The sequence below is a fragment of the Anolis sagrei genome, chromosome 1 (assembly GCF_037176765.1).
Source record: "Anolis sagrei isolate rAnoSag1 chromosome 1, rAnoSag1.mat, whole genome shotgun sequence".
In the NCBI taxonomy this organism is placed as follows: domain Eukaryota; kingdom Metazoa; phylum Chordata; class Lepidosauria; order Squamata; family Dactyloidae; genus Anolis; species Anolis sagrei.
Window position 1 is genome coordinate 95,417,494 of NC_090021.1, and position 21,741 is coordinate 95,439,234.

Below are 21,741 nucleotides of genomic sequence, written 5' to 3' on the forward strand. Positions count from 1 at the left end.
AGCAAATGCATCTACTATTTTTGCCTCTGAAAACAAATGAGAGAGAAACTATGTAAATATATCTTGTTTGTGGAAAAGGAAGAATATGAATGACTAATCATTACAATCAATGCTGCTCTTTGCAAACTCATTTAAATTCATGGGCATGGCATGCCCATGAATTTATTTATCCTATGATTTTAAAGTATTTGCCATGCTATCCACAACCACTTGCTTGATCCACAAAATCACCTCATTTGGCATTTATCTAACAGAACCAAAATGGAGAATGCTGATATAGTTAGTTAGAATGTGGCCTTATCACATTGGGCTACCTTGCACTGAACCTAATGCAAACTTTTTCATATCACACAGATACAACACAACAAAAGCAGACGTACATGACAAATGGATTTGCACGGGCTTTTGCTATGGAGAAATGTGTCCTTCCTGGCATATGTACCTGGTTCCTAACTCATTGCTGGTTGCTAGTATTCCACTTTTGTAGTGGAAATGTGTGATGTCTTCTTAAGCAAAGAATTTTTGTGAATCATACAATAAGCCAACTTGTGCTATTTACAATCCTACCCTGAGAAGAATGGTTCAATAAACACTGTGATATTTTTGCATATGCTTTAATGCAGAAGAACTGGTTCCCCTGAGAACAATCTAGGTGTGCTTATTCAGTACATGTTTCAATAGTGCAGCAAGTTTATTGCCAAAGCGAGCTCTGTATTGAAATTATGTGCATCTATATATATTCTTCCTTCATATATATTACATTACAAGCTTATGATGTACTTAAGGAACACTGCTGTATACTCCACGTTTCTGCCAGTTGTGAGATTAGGTTGTCAGCATAAGTAGCATAATAAAAGTATATTGAGAATCTGCATTTAACAATGTTACAAAACCATCTACACTCTGACTTACTCTGACCGTCCATCATGAGACAATCTTACCAGTTCTCATCACTTGTTTTGAATAAAAGGATACCGAAGTATCTCTCATCAACCACTTTACATGCCCTCATCACATTTACATTTGAGTTGTAAATGGCCTCTAACATGATTAATAGTTGTGAATAATAATTACTCCCCAATAGCTGGGCAGGAAAGCTGAGCAAAACACAATATGATATAAATGATAGGCAAGCTGATTTTAATTTCTGTGACATAGTAAACTTCAGACATTTTTATTTGAAACATTGCTTATAGCTGTTCTGCATAAAAATAAACTATGGAAGAGACAATTAGAACACCTAAAAGCATGTCAATGCTCAGCAAAGATTTTGAATATGCTTGCTGTTGCATCACTATGGAGGATGAGTCCACCAAACACAACAAAGTCTTCCCCACCCCATATATGCAGACAAACAAGGCATGAAGTTGTTATGGAAGAAAATTCTATGCAGGTCACCTACATCTTTCAACTTTATATTCAGGAAAGGAAGGCAAATGTAAGCTCAGGTTTTTTGGGTATGGGGAAGGAAAGGTGCATACTTGAACAAACTTTCTAGCTCAATGAAGCTTGTAATGAGTGAGTACGGAAGGGGGTTGGAGAAAGTAAAATGGAAAATTTTGCCACTGACAGTTGTAAACTGGATCAGTAATTCTAATTGTGGCTTGTTTATAAGGGAAATGAAAACAAAAAACTAAATTAACGATCAAGAAGATTTAACATCACAGAAGACAAAACACATTAGACTATAGAAATACCTTTATCTAGTTTTATGCTGAATTACAGTAAATGTGACCCCTCCTCTCAGCAATATTAACTATTGACCCTGACGTAGTTTTGTGGTTTATAATGAAGTTGTCTCAGTATCTAAGTGAACTGTTTCTGTATAACACTTTGGTCATATATTGCAACATGGATCTTTAATGTGTGTTACTTTGCCAGGTTTCTTTTAAAATAATACTTTAGTGGCATTATTATTGATTTTACTTAAAAATGAAACGTTAGATTAAAACTGAATTACAAAATTACAATGGCCACCCAGAGAACTGAATTAAATGAGACACCCCTTGTTTGTTGTTGTTCTCTTAAAAATCTCATTTAGAATGCTTAACTACACCCTCCCCCTGAAAACTAGCCATATTCTTGCATTCTTCTGAGTTTCAGGTAGATGTAGTCCACTGCAATATGTATACAGAATGTTACCACACAAGGATAATTGATCACATAAAGCCAAATAAGTGAAATGTCCTTTTGGATTAAAATATATTTTCGATAAGTAACAGACTAATCCATTTTTCTCTCTATGCAATTTCAGTATGGCTGTAAATCAAATGGAGCATTCCAGAGAAAGCAAAGCAGAAGAGATAACTAAAGTTAAATTCCTTGTGTTCACGTGAAGCTTACAACAAGGTATGGGATATGAGCAAGATTTAAAACAGCAAGCAAGTCTCAGAAGACATGCCTGTTCTTATCTCCTCCACACCCAAGAGCAAAACAAAATTCTTCTACTCAGTCTGCAGTGCCAACCACAGTTTAAGAAAATACAAATATTCTGAATCTAATACACATAAAATTAGATTTAAAAATTTGATGAGCTGTCTTACCATTATGATGATAATTCAGTTTTGCTTTTTGCAGAAGGGCAAGCAGACAAGGATTTATGAGATGCAGTGATGTGTGCATTAATGCAATACATCCACTACAACTGACTCTCCCAGGTTTCATTGCGTTCTTGTTTCCCTTCAAATGGAATGTCATAAGGAAAAGCAAACAGTGTTCAAATTGACTATAATATCCCTTCGGTACACAGACAATGACATCCTCTTAAGGTGAGTCACAGCAAATTGTGACATCTGAGAATGGGGAAGGTTAAGAAAGCCTTAGTTTTTGCTAAACCAACTCCCCAAGGGGGAATTCTGAGGAATTAGAGAGGAAGCATTCAGTAGGTGCCCTAAGACATCCATTATCACAGATTCTACAAAGACACTTTAAATACGTAAACAAACACACATTCCTCATGTGTTAATTTTTATGTACATTCCTAATGTACAATTAAAAACAGGAATGGTCAATGAAGAGGCGTATATAGCCGCATCTCATTCTTTGGCTCCTGTAGAATGTTTGGGTGTGACATACATTTATTCAGTTGCTTTACAAAACACAGCAAAATATAATAAAGCAGTTTTCATTTGAGCATCCCATCCAGATCCATTGCCCTATCAAAGGGACTAAGAGTGTTTCAATGTGTCAACTAAATGTCCACTAATCCACTCTCAAGTTCTCAACTTCCATGTTACAATAGATATATGAACATAATATTGCATTGATCAGCAACCGTTTAGACAACTATATTTGGTATGTGTTTATGTGCCTTCAAATTGCCCATCAATTTATGGTGTCCCCATTTATTTCACATGCTTTTCTGAGGCAAAGAATACTCAGAGGTGGTTTTGGCAGTTCCTTCTCCTGAAAATCAGGGCTTTATCACACCACAAACAGCAATCAGGCTTGATCTCAGTCTTTTCGTATTTTGAGAATCTTCTGTTGCTTACAGACAGCATTTGAGACTGCTCACACAGTACCACTCACTACCTCCTCCAATATATTATCCCCACCTTTTTATGTAGTTTGACAAGCACGCAAACACAAACACACACCCTCCACTCCAGGATTTTTTTAAAAAATGGGGGGGGGGGGCTTCCTTATCAGGATAGATCATATTTCTAGCTCCACAAAAGCATGTATGAAAATCTAATTGAAATTCAATGTACCTCGCTTTAAAAATTAAATTTGAATCAGTGCCACTGAATGATTGTTGGGTAGGACTGATGGACATATCTCTGTGAACAGCTAGAAAGGCTATCCAAACAATGCTCTACTTCATGTCCATCTATCAATGGGAATCAAGCCTTTTAATGCATGCTTACACTGAAAACAAATTTAGGAGGATGTTGGATGCTACCCTGGTTTTACATATTCAGCTGTAGGACATAACACCCAATTTTAAAATTATTTTAAGCACAAAAATGAAACATTTAATATATCACTTTAGGTATTTTTCTGGATCAGAGGAAAAGTTTGTGGTTATATCCAATATTTTTCTTGTACCACAATAAAAATTTGTGGTTATATTTAAAATGTTTTATCTTAATTTCCAAACCTACCACATTATACAAACACTCAGGTAATAGGAGAAGATGAAAAAAGAAGAACCTTTGTGAGATCACAATGTTGAGGGACAGAGTTAAGGTTCTATTGAAAATTCAGGGTCAGGGTTGGTGTTCCTCGGAGGGGGGGGGGTGTCTTTTGAAGGGTTCCATGACCAAAAAAGTTGGGGAACCATTATTTTAGTTAGAGCTAACTAATTGCTGCCACATGAAAATCTGCAGCTCCAGCTCTGTCCGATCTATCCCAAACTGGTTTTCATTTCTTTTTTGTCTTCCTGAACCTCCTGGAGCGCACACTCTGATATTTTTTTAAATGTCACTACAGTTGCATTCTCAAAGCATATACTTTACTGCTTCAATGTAGCACTGCCCAGTATTTTACACCCAATGTTTTGGCAAAGTAAAAATGATCTCTCTAAAATGAAGCCTAGGGTGAGTTCCCCTTAAGGCCATAGCTGAAAGTCTTAAGGAGCCATCAAGAGTCTATAACATTTTGTTATTAACTCAACACACTGCTTATTATGGCAGTTTTCTCTGAAATTTATTTCATTAAGCCTATAATGACAGATTAAAGTTAAAATTAAATTTAAATGATGTCAATAGGCTCGTCCAACTTTGAAAGAGTAATGCAAGATCCATAGCATAAGTTTTTACATAAATAAATAAAAAATAAATCTTAGCAGATAGCTTCTAAAAATGAGGATACGGTCCTAGATTTTATTTTTGCCAGAACAAGACTGAAAAATACTAGTTGGCTATGGTGTTTTGTATCCTCACAGAACTAAGCAAAGGAATGAAACAAGGAATCCAGATTTGCAGGTCTTGATGCAAAGCCATTATCTCATGCTTTGCATCAAGACCTGAAAAGCATCCTATGTTTTTCAAAACACCTTTTCCTCTCTGAATGTTGGGTGGTGTGCATACTTAGGATGTGGGTTTTCCCTTACAATGAGAAATATAAGGAAGCTAGAATTAATTAATGGAAACAACCAAGGCACATGACTTTTGCAATACAAATCCTACCTATATGTGCTCCTAAGGAAGCCCTTATTTAGCTAAGTGGATTTACTCCTTAACAAGTGTGACAGGATTGTAGTCTTGTTGAATGAGTGTTCTTCCTTAAGTCAGTATTCACCAGACACTTTCTCCGAGAGATCCCAAAAATTGTGCTATTAACCCTTTTATTAAACAATTCCGAAAACATATTGTTCATATAGTCATGTAATTTATATCCTGATCTTCTCATATCTGATCCAAGGTGACTTACAACATTCAGTACCCTTTCATTATAACAAAATATTAGTTATTAGTAAGAAATCTTTTGCAGAACTTAAAGGACTCTGAAGAAATATTCACTAAATGCTTTAAACTATTTATATTGCTTTTATCTCTTGGTTGATATGCAAAACATCTAAACGTACAGGTCATAACAAGAGATAATGTTATTGTGGGATTTTTTAATATTTTACATTTCTATTTATTGCTTAAGTTTCTTTTTAAAATTAATGTCCTAAGAAGTAACCTACAAATAGCGTGACAGTCAGAATTCAATAAACAGAAGAACATCTTTTGCAGAGCCAGTAGTTAGGAGGGTGCACTAGGACAAGGATGGTCCAGTTCAAGTTCCCACCAACTCATGAAACATGTTTGATCCCAGGTCACCCAACAAGTTTCATGAGTTGGTGGGAACGTGAACCAGATCCTCCATATTACAGTGTACCTGCTCTTAGCTGCACTTAATTGGCAAGAATGTTATGAGGATAAAAGTGAAGAGGAAGAAAGCTATGGAAAGGTCCCTGGTATTTCTTTCTCTATAAATGAGTTCCAGAGAGTTCATACAAAGCAAGTGATTACACAAATGTTTACAGTAAAACCTCATATCTGATCCACTTATCCATTTATAGCCTTCTGTACAGGCTACATCCTCTTCTTGGTACTTCTATCATCTGTCTCATTGAGAATAACACAGTGGGATATTATCTGCAGCTTCATTAATCTATATAAAATCCAGGAATATATCCCCCATATATATCCCCTATGGCCATACTACATTTGTGGTCTCCATTATCATCATCTTCTTTCCAATTCTCTATAGCATCTAAAGTTGCTTGTAGCACCTGGATAATCTAAAGCAACTCCCCTAAATCTTGTTAGCTTTCATAAATGAAAAGTTCAGCTAACCTTCCACATTTGTTAGGGGCACAAGATCCCCATGAAAGTGAAGAATTGCAAATTAAGAGATTGCCCCTTTTTTTAACCAGAGAGAGCATCTCCCTAGGAATTTCTAGATCTTGACTCTGGTCAACTTTCACTGATAGCTGACCATAGAACCACATTGAGAGACCTACCGATTCTAAGACAGGATATTTTTAATCAAATCCATAAATAATCAAATCCACAAAAGTTAAATCCACAAATGTGGAAAGACAGCTGTTCAAATATCTGTGTAGGAAGAAGCGAATTCTGACCAGAAAACTTGACAGAGAAATATTTAAACATTCCTTCTTCAACACCAGTTTCTCAATAAAGGATCAGAACACCTAGTAGCTATAATGAACTTATGATTTCAAAATTATTTTTCTATGTTCTTCACATTTCTAATCAATATCCTTCATGCTGAAAAGTAGACTGTGAAAATGGCATATATTTAGCTTTAGATAGATAGATAGATAGATAGGTAAATATATTATTTTAAAATACAGAATGAAGTTATTGCCCTAGCAGCTTTCTTATGTTAAACTCTTAAAATGAAAACAAAGTTTCAGAACAATGTTTTAACTGGCTCACAGATGGGCAAGGGAATAGACAGAACTTTAGGAATTGTGGCGCAAAAATATTTATAATTAAAGAGGCATTGTATTTTACAAAACAGTGACTATGTTACGAGGTAAATAAAGAGCATAGCAGCCAGTTTTGTAGCCATAACAATTCTTCATTTATTGTACTCAGAATTTCCACCTTAAATAGATTTTTCTTGTACTGGGAAGAATTAATAGAAATGAACAGCAACACTGTCAGAATGTTAACAAACTGGTTAACTTTTTGATGAACAGGAGGTGCAGCAAGATAAATGGCTACACACTGCACATTACTTTCAACAGCATTCACTTTCTACATGTTTTTTTAAAACAATTTTTTATTGATTTATCACATTTATTACATACTATTGCATTTTGTATATCAGCCTCTTTAACATGTTGTTTTGTTGTTTTGCTTTGACATTTCCCCCCCCCCCTTTTCTCTTTTTTTCCTTTTTTCACCACAGTGCTCCCCTCCACCCGTCTCAAGCCACCATTCTTACATTTCATCTGTCCAAAATTTCATTTCTTCTTGTGACGGTAATTTTCCTTCCTTATTTTTTAATCCATTTACCACAAATCTTCCCCATACAGCATCAAAATCGCTTTGTTTCTATATACCTTTTTTAACCTTTAATATACATGTCAATTTATCATTTATTGCTATTTTCCACGCTTCCTTATACCACTCCTCTATTTGTATATTCATTTCTTTTTTCCAATTCCTTGCTATAAGCAGTCTTGCTATAGTTAGTAAGTTTGTTATCGCTTCTTTATCCTCCTTTTTCAATTGCTTATTGTTATATAATGATAGTAAGGCTATACTAGGACTTTTATCTATTTTTATATTCATTATAGTTTCTATTTCTCTAAATACTTTCTCCCAAAAATTATTTACATATTTACATTGCCACCACATGTGTATATATGTTCCTGGTTTTTGACACCCTCTCCAACAATTTATTGAGTTATTTTTATTCATATATGCTATTCTTACCACTTCCATATTAACTTGTAATAGTTTTCTTTAACTCGTATCGATAAATTTTTTAAATGTCTTTGTCCCCATAATTGTTGCTACTCTATTTCACTTATTTTTATCCCTAAATCCTCTTCCCAAATCTCCTTAAGGGTGCACTTTTTTATTTTTTCATCCTTCATTTCAATTAGTATCTTATAAATTTTGCTAATTATACCTCTCAAGTTTTCGTGTTCTTCTACAGCCCTTCCCTTCTGTATTATTTGTTCGAATTGATTGAGTTGGCTTCCATTTCTATTATTTTTTTCCAGTTTATTAACCATTGTTCTAATTGTATACAATGAAACCATGACAATTTTATTTCTTTAAACTCTTCCAGCATCATTTCCCTCTTCATTTCCACCTTCATCCAATCCCCTATCCTATCTAAATTTATTTCCCTTATCTTTTTATCCATTACTTTTAAAAACATTTTTGGGAACTTCTTTTCCATCACTATTGGGGTTATAATTGATCCCTCCTTTATTAACCTCCCCTTATATTTATTCCATACTTTCAGTATGTTGCTCAGCATTGGGTTTCTAATTTCCCTCATTTCTTTTCTAGTAAACCGTTTAAAAAATATATTCCAAGTTTCATCTTCCACTTTTCCTGAATCATTACTAAGCCAATCTATTCCCTCTTTTTTAACCATTCCTTCTATAACCAAACTTAATCTACTTGCTTCATAATATTTTTTTATATTAGGTAGCGCTAATCCACCCTCCTTTTGCGATCTGTACCATAACTGTTTATTTAGTCTGTTTCTTTTACTTCCATTACAGTACTTATTAATCATTTGTTGCCATCTAGTTAGTTCTTCTTCTGTGATTTGAAGTGGTAGCATCCTAAATATAAAAATTATTTTTGGAAGTATTTTCATTTTTACTAAAGCTATTCTTCCAAACCAGGATAAGCGTATACCTTCGTACTCTATTAACTTTTTCTGAACTTCTTTCCTTAATGTTACTACATTTACTTCCTCTATCTCTTTTAAATCCTTAGTTATTATTACTCCCAAGTATTTTAATTTATTCTTAATTCTTATTCCCATTTTGCTCTGTTCTATAAAATCTTTTTCTTCTTCTCTTGTATAATTAAGTAGCATCATTTCTGACTTGTTCCAATTAACTTGTAAACCTGTTGCTTTCCCAAATATCTCCAAATGTTCTTTTATTCTATCCATTTTCTCCACTATATTTTCTATAAATAACAATGTCAGCGAATAAGCTCACCTTCTGTTTCTCCTTTTTTCCTAACCCTTCTAAATTTTTATCATTCCTTATGTTATTAGCAAACAGTTCTATCACCATAGCAAATAGTATCGTAGACAAAGGGCACCCTTGTCTGGTTCCCCTAGTCACTTTTATTTCGTTTGTCACTCCGTCATTTATAGTTACCACTGCTGAGTTCCTTGAGTAAAATTGTTTTAGTACTCCTTTTATTCTATTTCCCATTCCAAATTTATTCAATATTTCCCTTAATGTCTCCCATTCCACACAATCGAACGCTTTAAAAATATCTAATGATAATATCCCTGCTTTTTCCTTCCCCTCTTTAGTCCAATGAATTTTATTTGATACTCTTCCTATGTTTTTTTCTTTCAAGGATCTAAAATATCTTTACTAAGGGGCATTCAGGTGATTGGGAGGCAGGGATTCAGACTCTTCATCTAAGCAAGATGAAGAGGTGCAAACGTTTCCTGCAGAAAGTGCTAATTTAGACATTATTGGGTTAGATAGCATGATTATATAGAACAACAATCACCTCAAATGTATTAACACATTTCAGTGGATACGTTTTAAAAACAAATTCAACTGATTAACCAGCACAATCCAAATAAACAATTCAGTCTTCTTTCTATTTTATTTAGCACAAAGCTATAAAAATAGGAAACGGGTTATGAAACTGAACCAATTAGTGGCTCACATAGGTTTCTCTACATACTATGAATACTGAAGGAATGAAGCTTCTAAAAATTTCCAGGATATATTCTTGACAAAAAGGAAGTAGTTTACTACAGAAATAACAGCAGTGCGGTGAAATAATCCAAAACTACTATCATAAATAAGAAATTAAAAATTATGGAAAATGCATACTCTGTAGAACAAGAAAAAGTAGCTTAATTCCAATTCATACAACTAAACAAATAATACTGTACATTTATAAATAAATGAGCCTGATATCAATGGCTGGGAAATGTTCCTCCTGAATCATTCTGAATCATAACAAGAGCTTTAGCTCTTAAAGAATTAGGGAGAGTTTCACAAGGAGATAAAGTGTAATTCATTAATGTGCTGAGTAATGAGAATGCCTGATGCCACTTAAGATAAGCAGTGGCCTGTTGTGGCAATCTTGTTTGATTCTGCAAAAGTATTCAATTTACAAAGTACAGTAGCTTTTTCTATCCTTACCTGATAAGATGCCAGTTGCAATTAAAGCTCAATCACATAAGCCATTTGTGTAAGGAATATTTGTCAGTTCTTTCAAAGCACATTCAGGTGTCTCACTACAAAATCCAATGACTCATTTTATTTTCTGTAATCCTGTCCTATCTTGGGAATCTATTACCTCTGAGCAGTTTATCAAGTTCAAATCTAACATATAAAAAGTTCCCTAAGTTCAAAATCCATATCTAACACACAAGACACTATAAACCATCAATGAAACTTAGCTCATTGATATACAGTAGCTACAAAATATATAACCACCTTTAGTGATACCGTATAGCAGTATAAAGCATTAAATACAGATATGTCATGAAAATCTGTATACTGTAGGGAAAGTCAAAAAGGAGGAGAGGTTCAAAATAGAAGGCAAACAGTCACACCTTCAAGTAGTAAAATCCAGCCATGCATGTCCATCTACACTGAGTTTCATCGACGACAATACCCTTGTCCAGCATTTCTCAGTAATACAACTACTACTGCAAAAATGACTCTGAAAACACTTACCTGCAACATGCAGAATTTAATCTAGAAAGTGATAAAGATCTTTTTGAGTATACTGTCTTACTTAAGACTATTGATTTCCATGAGAACTAATTTAGTGTCTGGAACCAAGCCCATACACTTTCATGGACACAGACCAAACATAGCCTGCACATACACTTTTAAAGTGCTCAATTAAGGTTTTATTTACATGTCAAGACATATATGTTATAAAAAACATTTTTTCTGATCTGTGTAGGTTCCTCAGTAGTAAAGAAACATATGACCAATGTGTATACTGCTAAGTGGAACGTGAATTCAGGGATCAGTCTTACCCTTTCATGTGCTTCCTATGAGATGTTTCTTTCATCTCCTCTTTCTTTCACCACTACAATTTTATTTATTTATTTTAAGCACCATGTGCTCATGCATTTATTCTTTCATTTATTAAAATTTACATGTTAGTCTTTCAGCAAAATGATCAGCTTAGTAAATAGTCTATGATCTATAGTAGTTTATGAGAAACTTTGTTTATGCACCCAGCCTGATGCTTTTAAAATAAGTTGTGACAGAAAAGGGATTGCATAATGTTGTTTGCAAGGTAATCACTTAAGAATAGTTCTCACAGAAGAATAGATATAACAAGTGCCCTCCTTTCATGCTGATTTCCACCATGACACAATACTTAAACAAGTAAGATGAATAACTAGACCGGAGAAGTTGAACATCTTCATACAGTACAATCAAATGTAGCTCATAGCATGCTAAACTGAATTACATTCTTGTTCCCCTATTTCAATTGACAAGATCCATTCAAAGAAGGGGGGAAAAACACAGTGCAGCCAAAGAATTTATTTCCCTATTTCTAAAATGTACTTTTCCATAGATTGTTGTACTTTTACATGGAGCTGAACCATGAAAAAAGCATATATTTTATACTTTATCATATGTTTTGGACTGAGATAGGGATTTTTTTCTTATCAAAACTTTCCAAAGTCATTTCTTATTTCTAATGCACTAGAAGAAATACTAAACTATCAGAATTAAAGACATATTCAACAGCATTTTTCCCATTTTAAAAAATGACAGTCTGTCTAGTATTTACTGATTTCTCTTACCTTTCTAAATGATGCTGGCAGCGTAGATGAAGCTATGGAAACCATTGGAATAGCATAAGCGAATTGCGACTCTTTCAAAGAGACTAGAGGCAGCTGATTCGTTTGAGCAGCAAATTTTGTATCAGGCATGTCAAAGTATCTGAAAAACAAATACAATTTGTATTTTATAAATGATAAGCACAAGACAATGTTGGTGAAGCTGTACTGTCATGTTTATAAAAATCTGTTAGAAAGACCATAGTGATTATTGTTTCAAAAATTCAGAAAATGAAATGAAATAATTGTACGGCCCAGAATGTCAGATGGCATTTATCAAGTGGCTGATACTTGAAATAAATGACAAAACAGCATTATTATATGGAAACCATCGTTTTCATGCAGAATGAGTCTAAGACAGTATGGATATGCATATGCAGGAAACAAACAATGTTACTAACCTTTAAGTTATTGACATTGTTAAGTTAATCCTACTGAGACCTAGTTTGTTGTCTTTCAGTTCTCCCATAATTCTTCAGGAATTATTGTTTTGTTGAACCTGGCATCTGGCCTGTTTTGAGAAGTGTTTTCCATCTTTTGATGAGTGTTTTATCCTTCTTTTTCAATATTTAACTCTCTAGATCAGGGGTCCCCAAACTACGGCTCGCGGGCCGCATGCGGCCCGCCAAGGGCATCTATCCGGCCCCCGCGGCCTGTCCTGGCCTCGCACAAAGCCCCTTGCCACCGCCAATGGCGTTCGCTCTGCTGCGCTTCTCCCTCCACAGACTTCTCCCTCCACACGGGATGGAGAAGCGCTCTCTGCTCTCTCGCAGAGAACAGAGAGCGAAGCAGAGCGGACGCTATTGCTCTACAACAGAAAATCCCTGGTGACGAGGAAGGCGTCCGCAAATGGTGGAGGTGGCACCAGGTGGGCGTGGCCAAGCGATGCTGGCTTCTCTGGCCCGGAAACCTGGCCACGCTCACCTGGCGCCGCCTCCACCATTTGCGGACGCCTTCCTCGTCACCAGGGATTTTCTGTTGTAGTGCAATGGCGTCCGCTCTGCTTCGCTCTCTGTTCTCCGCGGGAGAGCAGAGAGCGCTTCTCCCTCCACAGGCTTCTCCATCCCGTGTGGAGGGGGAAGTCTGTGGAGGGAGAAGCGCAGCAGAGTGGACGCCATTGCTCTGTAACAGACGATCCCTGGTGACGAGGAAGGCGTCCGCAAATGGTTTTGCTAGTGTTTATTGTTTCCAAATGCTGGCTGAGATCTTTTGGCACGGCACCCAGTGTGCCGATTACCACTGGGACCACTTGTACTGGTTTATGACAGAGCCTTTGCAGTTCAATTTTGAGGTCTTGATAATGGCTGTGTTTTTCCTGTTGTTTTTTTTTGTCAATTTGACTATCACTTGGTACAGTGACATCAATAATCCAAACTTTTTTCTTTTCCACAATTGTGGTCTGGTGTATTGTGTTCCAAAACTTTGTCAGTTTGGATTCAAAAGTCCCACAGTATTTTTGTGCGTTCATTTTCCACGACCTTTGCAGGTTTATGATCCCACCAGTTCTTTTTATTATTTATACTCTGCTTTATCTCCCCAAAGTCATATGTAGTCACGGAGTTACTCCTTTGGAGAACCTATATCTCTTGTTATTATGAGGTAAAAAAACTCTCCCCAAATGTTTTTAATTAGTCTATTCTTGTGAGATTTAAAGTGGTTTACCACACTTCCGGCCAATAATACTTCCAAAGTAGTTCACCATTCAATTGAAATGAAAGCCCTTTTCTTAGGTATACAATCAGAAAAGCACAATATAAAATGAAAGAGGCAGGCAGACATAAAATTTGAATGCAAAGCATACTGAAAAGCCTTTGGAATTTGCTAGGAATCTCCAAATAGAAACCTTAAATGTTATTATATTTCTCTATATGCTTTTATATATAAAATGTGATTATTTATTTATTATCAAACTATTCCTGTGAGTGGGTTGTTGTAGGTTTTTTCGGGCTATATGGCCATGTTCTAAAGGCATTTTCTCCTAACGTTTCGCCTGCATCTATGGCAAGCATCCTCAGAAGTAGTGAGGTCTGTTTGAACTAGGGAAAAGGGTTTATATATCTGTGGAATGACCAGGGTGGGACAAAGGACTCTTATCTTCTGGAGCTAGGTGTGAATGTTTCAACTGATCACCTTGATTAGCATTTGATTGCCTGGCAGTGCCTGGAGCAATCTTTTGTTGAGAGGTAATTAGATGTCCTTGTTTGTTTCCTCTCTGTTGTTGTGCTGCTCTAATTTTAGAGTTTTTTTTAATACTGATAGCCAGATTTTGTTCATTTTCATGGTTTCCTCCTTTCTGTTGAAATTGTCCACATGCATGTGGATTTCAATGGCTTCTCTGTGTAGTCTGACATGGTGGTTGTTGGAGTGGTCCAGCATTTCTGTGTTCTCAAATAAAATGCTGTGTCCAGGTTGGTTCATCAGGTGCTCTGCTATGGCTGACTTCTCTGGTTGAAGCAGTCTGCAGTGCCTTTCATGTTCCTTGATTTGTGTTTGGGCGCTGTGTTTGGTGGTCCCTATGTAGACTTGTCCACAGCTGCATGGTATACGGTAGACTCCTGCAGAAGCGAGAGGATCCCTCTTGTCCTTTGCTGAATGTAGCATTTGTTGGATTTTCTTGGTGGGTCTGTAGATAGTTTGTATGTTGTGTTTCCTCATCAGCTTCCTTATGCGGTCAGTGGTTCCCTTGATGTATGGCAAGAACACTTTTCCTCTGGGTGGATCTTCGTCTTTACTCTCATGGCTTGTTCTCAGTCTTGCAGCTCTTCTGATGTCTGAGGTGGAGTATCCATTGGCCTGTAGAGCCCAGTTGAGGTGATTCAGTTCATCTGGAAGGAGGTGAGGTTCACAGATTCTTTTTGCACGGCCTGCCATGGCTTTAATGGTGCTTCTTTTTTGACTTGGGTGGTGGTTGGAGTTTTTATGTAGATATCTATCTGTGTGTGTGGGTTTTCTGTAAACGGTGTGACCCAATTGTTGATCTGGTTTACGGATGACTAGGACATCTAGAAAAGGCAGACTTCCTTCATTTTCTTTTTCCATGGTGAATTGGATGTTTGGATGGATGCTGTTAAGATGGTCCAGGAATCTGTTTAGTTCTTCTTCTCCATGGCTCCAAATGGTGAAAGTGTCATCCACATATTTGAACCATATAGTAGGCTTTTTTGTTGCTGTTTCCAGAGCTTGTTTTTCAAAATGTTCCATGTAGAAATTAGCTACTCCATCTTTCTGTTCGTAGAATTCATTGTCCCACTGAAAGTAGCTGGTGGTGAGGCAATGGTGAAACAGAGCTGTGATATCTTCTGGGAACCTCTGGTTGATTAGTGCAATGGGGTCTGCTACCGGGACCATGGTAAATAGAGACACCACAACAAAACTGATCAGTTTGTCGTTGGTATTTAGCTTGAGATTGCTGATTTTTTTCTATGAAGTGGGCTGAATCCTTGATGTAGTGTGTAGTGAGCCCAATATGGCTTTGTAACTGTGCAGCAAGAAATTATGCTAAGTCGTACGTTGGGGATCCAATGGCACTCACGATGGGTCTGAGTGGGGTGGAGTTCTTATGGATTTTTGGGAGTCCATAAAGCCTAGGTGGAAGGGCTTCCGATTTACATAGCTGTTGTCGTATGTCAAAGTTGATTGAGGAGTTCTTAATCAGAGTGTTGGTTTTCCTGGTTATTTTGGAAGTTGGGTCTTGTTTAAGCTTTCTGTATATAGTAGGATCTAGGAGTTTTCTGATCTTTTCCTTGTATTGTTCTGTATCCATGATTACTGTGGCATTCCCCTTGTCTGCTGGGAGAATGATGATGTCAGGATCTGAGCTGAGGTCTCTGAGGTCTCTGTCTTTCCTTCCTTGTAATGTTACTGGGGAAAAGTTTTGCCTTTTTCAGGATCCTTGCTGTTTCCGCTCTTACTTCTTCTGCTTCTTCCTCGGGGAGGCGATAAATTGCTGATTCGACATTGCCAATGATGTTTTCTACTGGGATCCTGGTGGCGGTTACAGCAAAATTTCCTCCTTTTGCTAGTAGGGATACTTGGTCCTCAGAGAGTTGTCTGTCTGTCAGGTTGATGATGGTCCGTGATGTATCCAGTTCTGCTTTCGGCTGTTGTTTTTGGCGTTTGTGGAATTTTTGTTTTTGTCTGTTGGTGTGGGCATCCATGTTTTTCTCCATTTTCCTGTAAGTGATGTTGTCTATTTTGTCCCTGTCCTGGGAATTCATCTTCTGGCTGATGTTGATATGGAGGTGCAGCAGTTCCTTGTCTGTGTTTGCAAGTTCTTTGCAGATGGTGTGAATTCCCTCTCATAAGAGGTTGCATTCCAGGCGGTCATAGATCTGGTGAGCCTGTGGTGTTTTGAAAGTCCTTTTGGCTGCGAGAAATTGTGGGATGGTATCTGTGTCTCTGCAGCGTAGAAGGAAAGTCAGGGAGCAAAGTAGATGTGCTTTCCTGGTCCTTAGTTTTTCCAATCTTCGTGTGTCTTGTGAGGCCATGCATTCACTTCAGGTAAACGGAGAAATAAATATACTATATGTCTCTTGTCTAGAATCCATTCTCTGTTTGACATGTAGCATGACAATTGCAAAATGTTTCTCACATTATCTTCTATAGACTAGACAATCTTTTAACGTTTTTTCCTATATAGCATTCCTTTTTGTCTCTATTTTTTCAAGCTTTCTGTCTAAGGCAGTGGCTCTTAACCTGTGGGTCCCCAGGGGTTTTGGCCTACAACTCCCAGAAATCCCAGCCAGTTTACCATCTGTTAGGATTTCTGGGAGTTGAAGGCCAAAACATCTGGGGACCCACTTCCAATAGTGGAGGTCTAGAACTCAATTCGATCTGACTCATGCCTGTGAATTAAAGGAGTCCTTCCATTCACACAGAACAGCTGGTTTGTATCAAATTCTTAAATTCTTGTGTAAAAGTAGGGAGCCACCAAACTGTGCCCAAATTTTGCTTACAATTAATAATACCACATATGCACAAATTGAAGTTAAGAATCCCATTCTGTTCTGCAAGAGCATGTATTTCATGCAAATAATAGGAAGGGGTAGATCTCAGGAGACTATGTGAATTCTTTCTTGCTCCACCTCATGCTGCAGGGTCCTGTAAAGTATAGGTTGTCTGTCCAAACCTACACAGCTCCACATACATGCCTCCAACAAGCTGTCTAGAATGCAGCGTCATCAGAAAAAACATGACACTCAGCTGTGGGTCCCCCCCCCCCCCGCCCCGGATTCTTCATAGTATAAAGAAAAGGCACTTGTATTGCACTTTTGCACTGAGGTGTCTGGATCTCAGATAGCTAAAAGTAATATTAGCCAGCATTTGCTCATATTTTCAAATAACATTTGATTCTGATTTCCATCAGTTAGAGAACTACTGTACATAGGTAGATAGAAGGAGCAGGATCTTCTTATTGGCACATTAACAGAATTAGTTTCTTAGGAAGGCATGTGCGACATCTTGGCATGTATGAGCCTAGTTAAACATTAGGTCTGTGAGCCACTTAAAAATAAAAACCTGTTAATGAACTGAATAATGTACATACAAATGTACATACATTTGCATACGAGAAAAACAACTCTTCTAAAAAGCAACGTTCTTTTAAGAAAATGTAAGCATTAGAGCTGTGCAAAATTTCATTTCTCTGTCGTAATTCGGATCTTATTAATTAGATCTGTGCATACAACATAATATCTGACAAGTAGGCATCACCCACACCAAAAATTTAAGAATAAAAACTTTCATCTGGTATTTTTTCGTAAGTTATGTAAACATTGTAACTCTCTGCAACATAGTTTTAATTCACAGAGCAATCAAGCACTAACAGGATGTAAAGCCAAACTTCTTGCCATGCCTCTCAGCTAATCAAGACTGAAGAAGGGGGGGGGAGGAGGCAGAGCCACAAGCACTGCTTTTTAAATTTCCGAGCACCATGTCACAGCCTCCATTTGTGATCAGGCAGGGAAAGTTAAAAGAACTCAACACTGGTAGTTAGCTTTGCAGGCAGGCAAGCAGGCACTAGGATACTAGCACTGGAGAGAGAGAAGTCGATGATAGCTTGAAGCTTTGTGTTTTTAATAATTTTTGCAGCATTTTGAAGGTATCTTATAGGAACTGCCAGCTTATTTTGTGTGTATTGGTTGCCACAACCCACACAGCAAGTTGCTTGAGGCAGTCACAAGTCTTTTTGATGGTATCACTATCTTCGAGGGCTACTGTCAGCCTGTTTTGTGTGTGTTGATTGCCACAAAGTTGGAGAGAATTATACCCTGGTTATGTTATGTAATTATAGAGCAATTCAAGGACATAGCTCTTGTACTTTTTTGTAAAACAAAAAAAGCCTTTTAAAAATAATCAAAAATCAATAGAGTGAAATGTTCTGTAACTTGGCAAGGGGGGGGGGGTAATAGTGGTAAATATGTTCTACCACTGTAGCAAATTTCATCCCAATAGCTCTAAAGTGAGTGAAAAGAAGCCCTGGAAGTTCACCCCATGCAATTACTTAATGAAATAGTATCTAATAATTTGTTACTCTCGTTACAGTAACAAATGTACATTTATGATATTTTAGAAACACTTTAAAAACGATTTGCTGGTGCCCCGTAAGTTTGTAATGAGTATTGAAACATCTTTTTCATCAATCGCACAGGCCTAGTATTCATATAACAGCAGGCATCTTGACGAAAGAAGGCACTTGCTGTATACATTTTGTTAGTGTATAGATCAATAAATAAACAGAGTTGCTTAACCAGGCACAGCTTTCCGATTAGACTATAACAGGTTAATCTGCTAACAGTGCAATCCTGCTAAGTCCATCTGCTAAGAAGTTCCAGCAAGAAGCTGGAGGACCTAAAACTGTAGTGATATAAACACTTTTCTGTAAGTCACCTCCAGACAATATAGCAGGCTCCTTTTTACTTCAAGGTGGTTTACAGTGTTTTCAATTGTCAAGTTGCCCAGGATGGTTTGGGGCTGGGAAAGACTTGCCTCAGTCTTGGCCAGCTTACCTGCAGCTATGTGTGTACTATCTCTGGTGGCAAAACTCATCCTGGAGTGCCCCCTGGTGGAGCATCTGCATCCTTACCCAACCCAGGACATTTCTCCAGTCATTCCTGAGTTTGGCAATACCAGTAAGCTCTTTCTCCAAAAATCTCTTAGTTTGTTTTCCAAGAAAACACCTATACAGAAACTGCATCTCAAGATTATTGGAGCTCTCTCCATTCCTGGCTCTATCCTGTTCTCTCCACAATATGAATACGCAGTTGGCAGTTTAATTGATAGTTTTGTAGGAGCTGAGAATGGGAGATTTGGGGTTGCTGAGAGGAAGAGTGTGGAGGCAAAATAGCTTGTTTCTTCTATAAGAAAAATATTTCAAATGATAAAACTTATTCTTGCTCAAACTTTACTTAGGCTGATTTTTAAGGGAGCCACAGATTCTGCATCCATAGATTCAATCATCAACAACAGGGGTCCTCAAACTTTTTAAACAGAGGGCCAGGCCACAGTCCCTCAAACTGTTGGAGGGCCAGATTATAATTTGAAAAACAAAACATGAATCAATTCCTATCTTATTTGTAGTGCAAAAAACACTTAAAATAATATAATAATTAAAATGAGGAACAATTTTAGCAAATATAAACTTATTAGTATTTCAATGGGAAGTGTGGGCCTGCTTTTGGCTGATGAGATAGGATTGTTGTTGTTGTGTGCTTTCAAGTCGTTTCAGACTTAGGTTGACCCTGAGCGAGGGCCGGGTAAATGACGTTGGAGGGCTGTATCCGGCCCCCGGGCCTTAGTTTGAGGACCCCTGATCTACAACTTGCACATATTTTTCAAAATTTGAAAAGCAAACCTTTACCATTTTATATAAGGGGTAGAAATTTATCACATCATTTGGTATTATGTGGCTTAAGCACCCACAGTTTTAGAATCCACAAGGGGTCCTGGAACTAAACCCCAGCAGATATCAAGGGCATTATGGTAGATATTTTTTATACTGTTGATATTCAAAACTGGCTTGGCATATTAAAATGTTAATTTCTCTTAGGTTTATTTTTATGAAAGAATTAGTAAAGAAGACATAGAATTTTAACAATACATTTTTGTTGTTTCAAGATTAAAAAATAACAAAATCATGGAAGGGGGAAAAGTTACTTATAAAGGACTGGAGAAGAATATTAACAGATTATAATCAAAAGGTCCAGCTCTCCAATGGTATTTAGGGGAGGAAATAATGAAGATTTTGCTAGAAAATGGAGGCTTGCATTTGAATATTTAGAAAGGAAGACAACTATAGACTTTAAAGTAGCCACAAGGGGGAATTTATTAATATAAAGATAAGGGTAGGTTTTTTAAATAAGATATTAATTTCACGCTAAGTGGTGTTGAAAGTCATGAGTGGATGGGGGGGGGGGGGGGTCCTGATGGACAGATGTATTTGTTTTATGTGTATTTGATGTTTTTCTCTTTCTTTTGCATTCTGTACACCACCTTTACACAATAAAAATTATTTTAAACGAATAAATGAAATGTTAATATTCAGAACTGACATTTCAGAGTTTTGTTTTTTTAAAGAAAAAATGGTATCCTGGGGAAGACATTACAAAGAAGTTAGAAGGTTGGGTAGACCAGATTGAAAGTTAACTTGGAATAGGGTTTGGTTGTGTAATTAGGATTAGAATCACAGAATCATGGAATCATAGAATTGGAAGAGACAACATAGACCATCTAGTCCAACTCTCTGCAATGCAGGAAAAGCACAATCAAAGCACCCCCGGCAGATGGCCCAAGTCCTATTCATAAGTTTAAAAGTATTCATAAACTGAGGTTCTGAGGACGATCTATTGGCATAATGTTGTGGAAAAGCTATAAACATGGAAAATATGTTTTCATAAATGCCTTCGCCAGCTACTCAAGTTTAATTAAACGTCCAACTTCACTACATACTAATTGTTTATTGATCTGAGTGAATCTCCAATTCCAGGTATCAGGACAACCTGGTGGCCCTTGATAAATAAATATTCTGATAGACTTGGTCACACAGTCTTTGCAAATACATAGATTTTGGGTGTTTCTCCTTCATTTTCCAATAAACAATTCAATATAAAGGCAAAAAAATGATATATGGGAGAAAATATACATATTCATTTTAGAGGGTGAAAACATAATTGAAAATACTGTCTATCCAGTTATTTCTATCCGTCTAGAAACTTATTTTTATGTAGCATTTGGATTATGGAAAGGACTAAAATATATTTATGGGTGGTTTTAAATGTAAGCATTTGTTTGCAGATCTACAGAGAGCAATCATTTTGCCTGGGGGCCCATCCACACTGCCATTATAATGCAGATTGAATGGGATTATATGGCAATGTAGACTCATACAATGCAGTTCAATATGCATTATATGAGTCTACACTGACCATATTTTGCAGTTCAAACTGCATTATATGCTAGTGTAGATGGAGCCATTATTTGCTTGTAGAATAATCAGCACAGTATGTCAGAATACGAATGAAAGATGGGTGGAAATATTTTAAACTTTCTATGAAATCTTGCCACCTAGTGGAAACCAAAGATCTGGGACTTAACTCTGAGGTTTCTTACTTCCAACAAGTAAAACACTTTAATTGGACAACAATTTGGGGATACAATTTGCCTTAATGTTTGTTTGAAAGTTGTATACAATCAGTTCATCCTACAATACCATGACAATGATTGCTTGACATAATAAAC

At 36.8% G+C, this 21,741-nt stretch overlaps 1 protein-coding gene across 3 annotated transcripts in view; it reads right to left on the reverse strand.

Moving 5' to 3' along the window:
• CRYBG1 (crystallin beta-gamma domain containing 1) overlaps positions 1-21,741 on the reverse strand; it is a 129,869-nt gene that overhangs the window by 58,813 nt on the left and 49,315 nt on the right. For 2 of the 3 annotated variants that reach the window (XM_060753110.2, XM_060753111.2), the window contains exon 2: positions 11,971-12,109. In XM_060753110.2, coding sequence (XP_060609093.2) covers positions 11,971-12,109 — 139 coding nt within the window. Of the gene's footprint in view, positions 1-2,543; positions 2,663-11,970; positions 12,110-21,741 lie in introns of those variants that run through there. The other variant, XM_060753112.2, reaches the window with a different exon arrangement.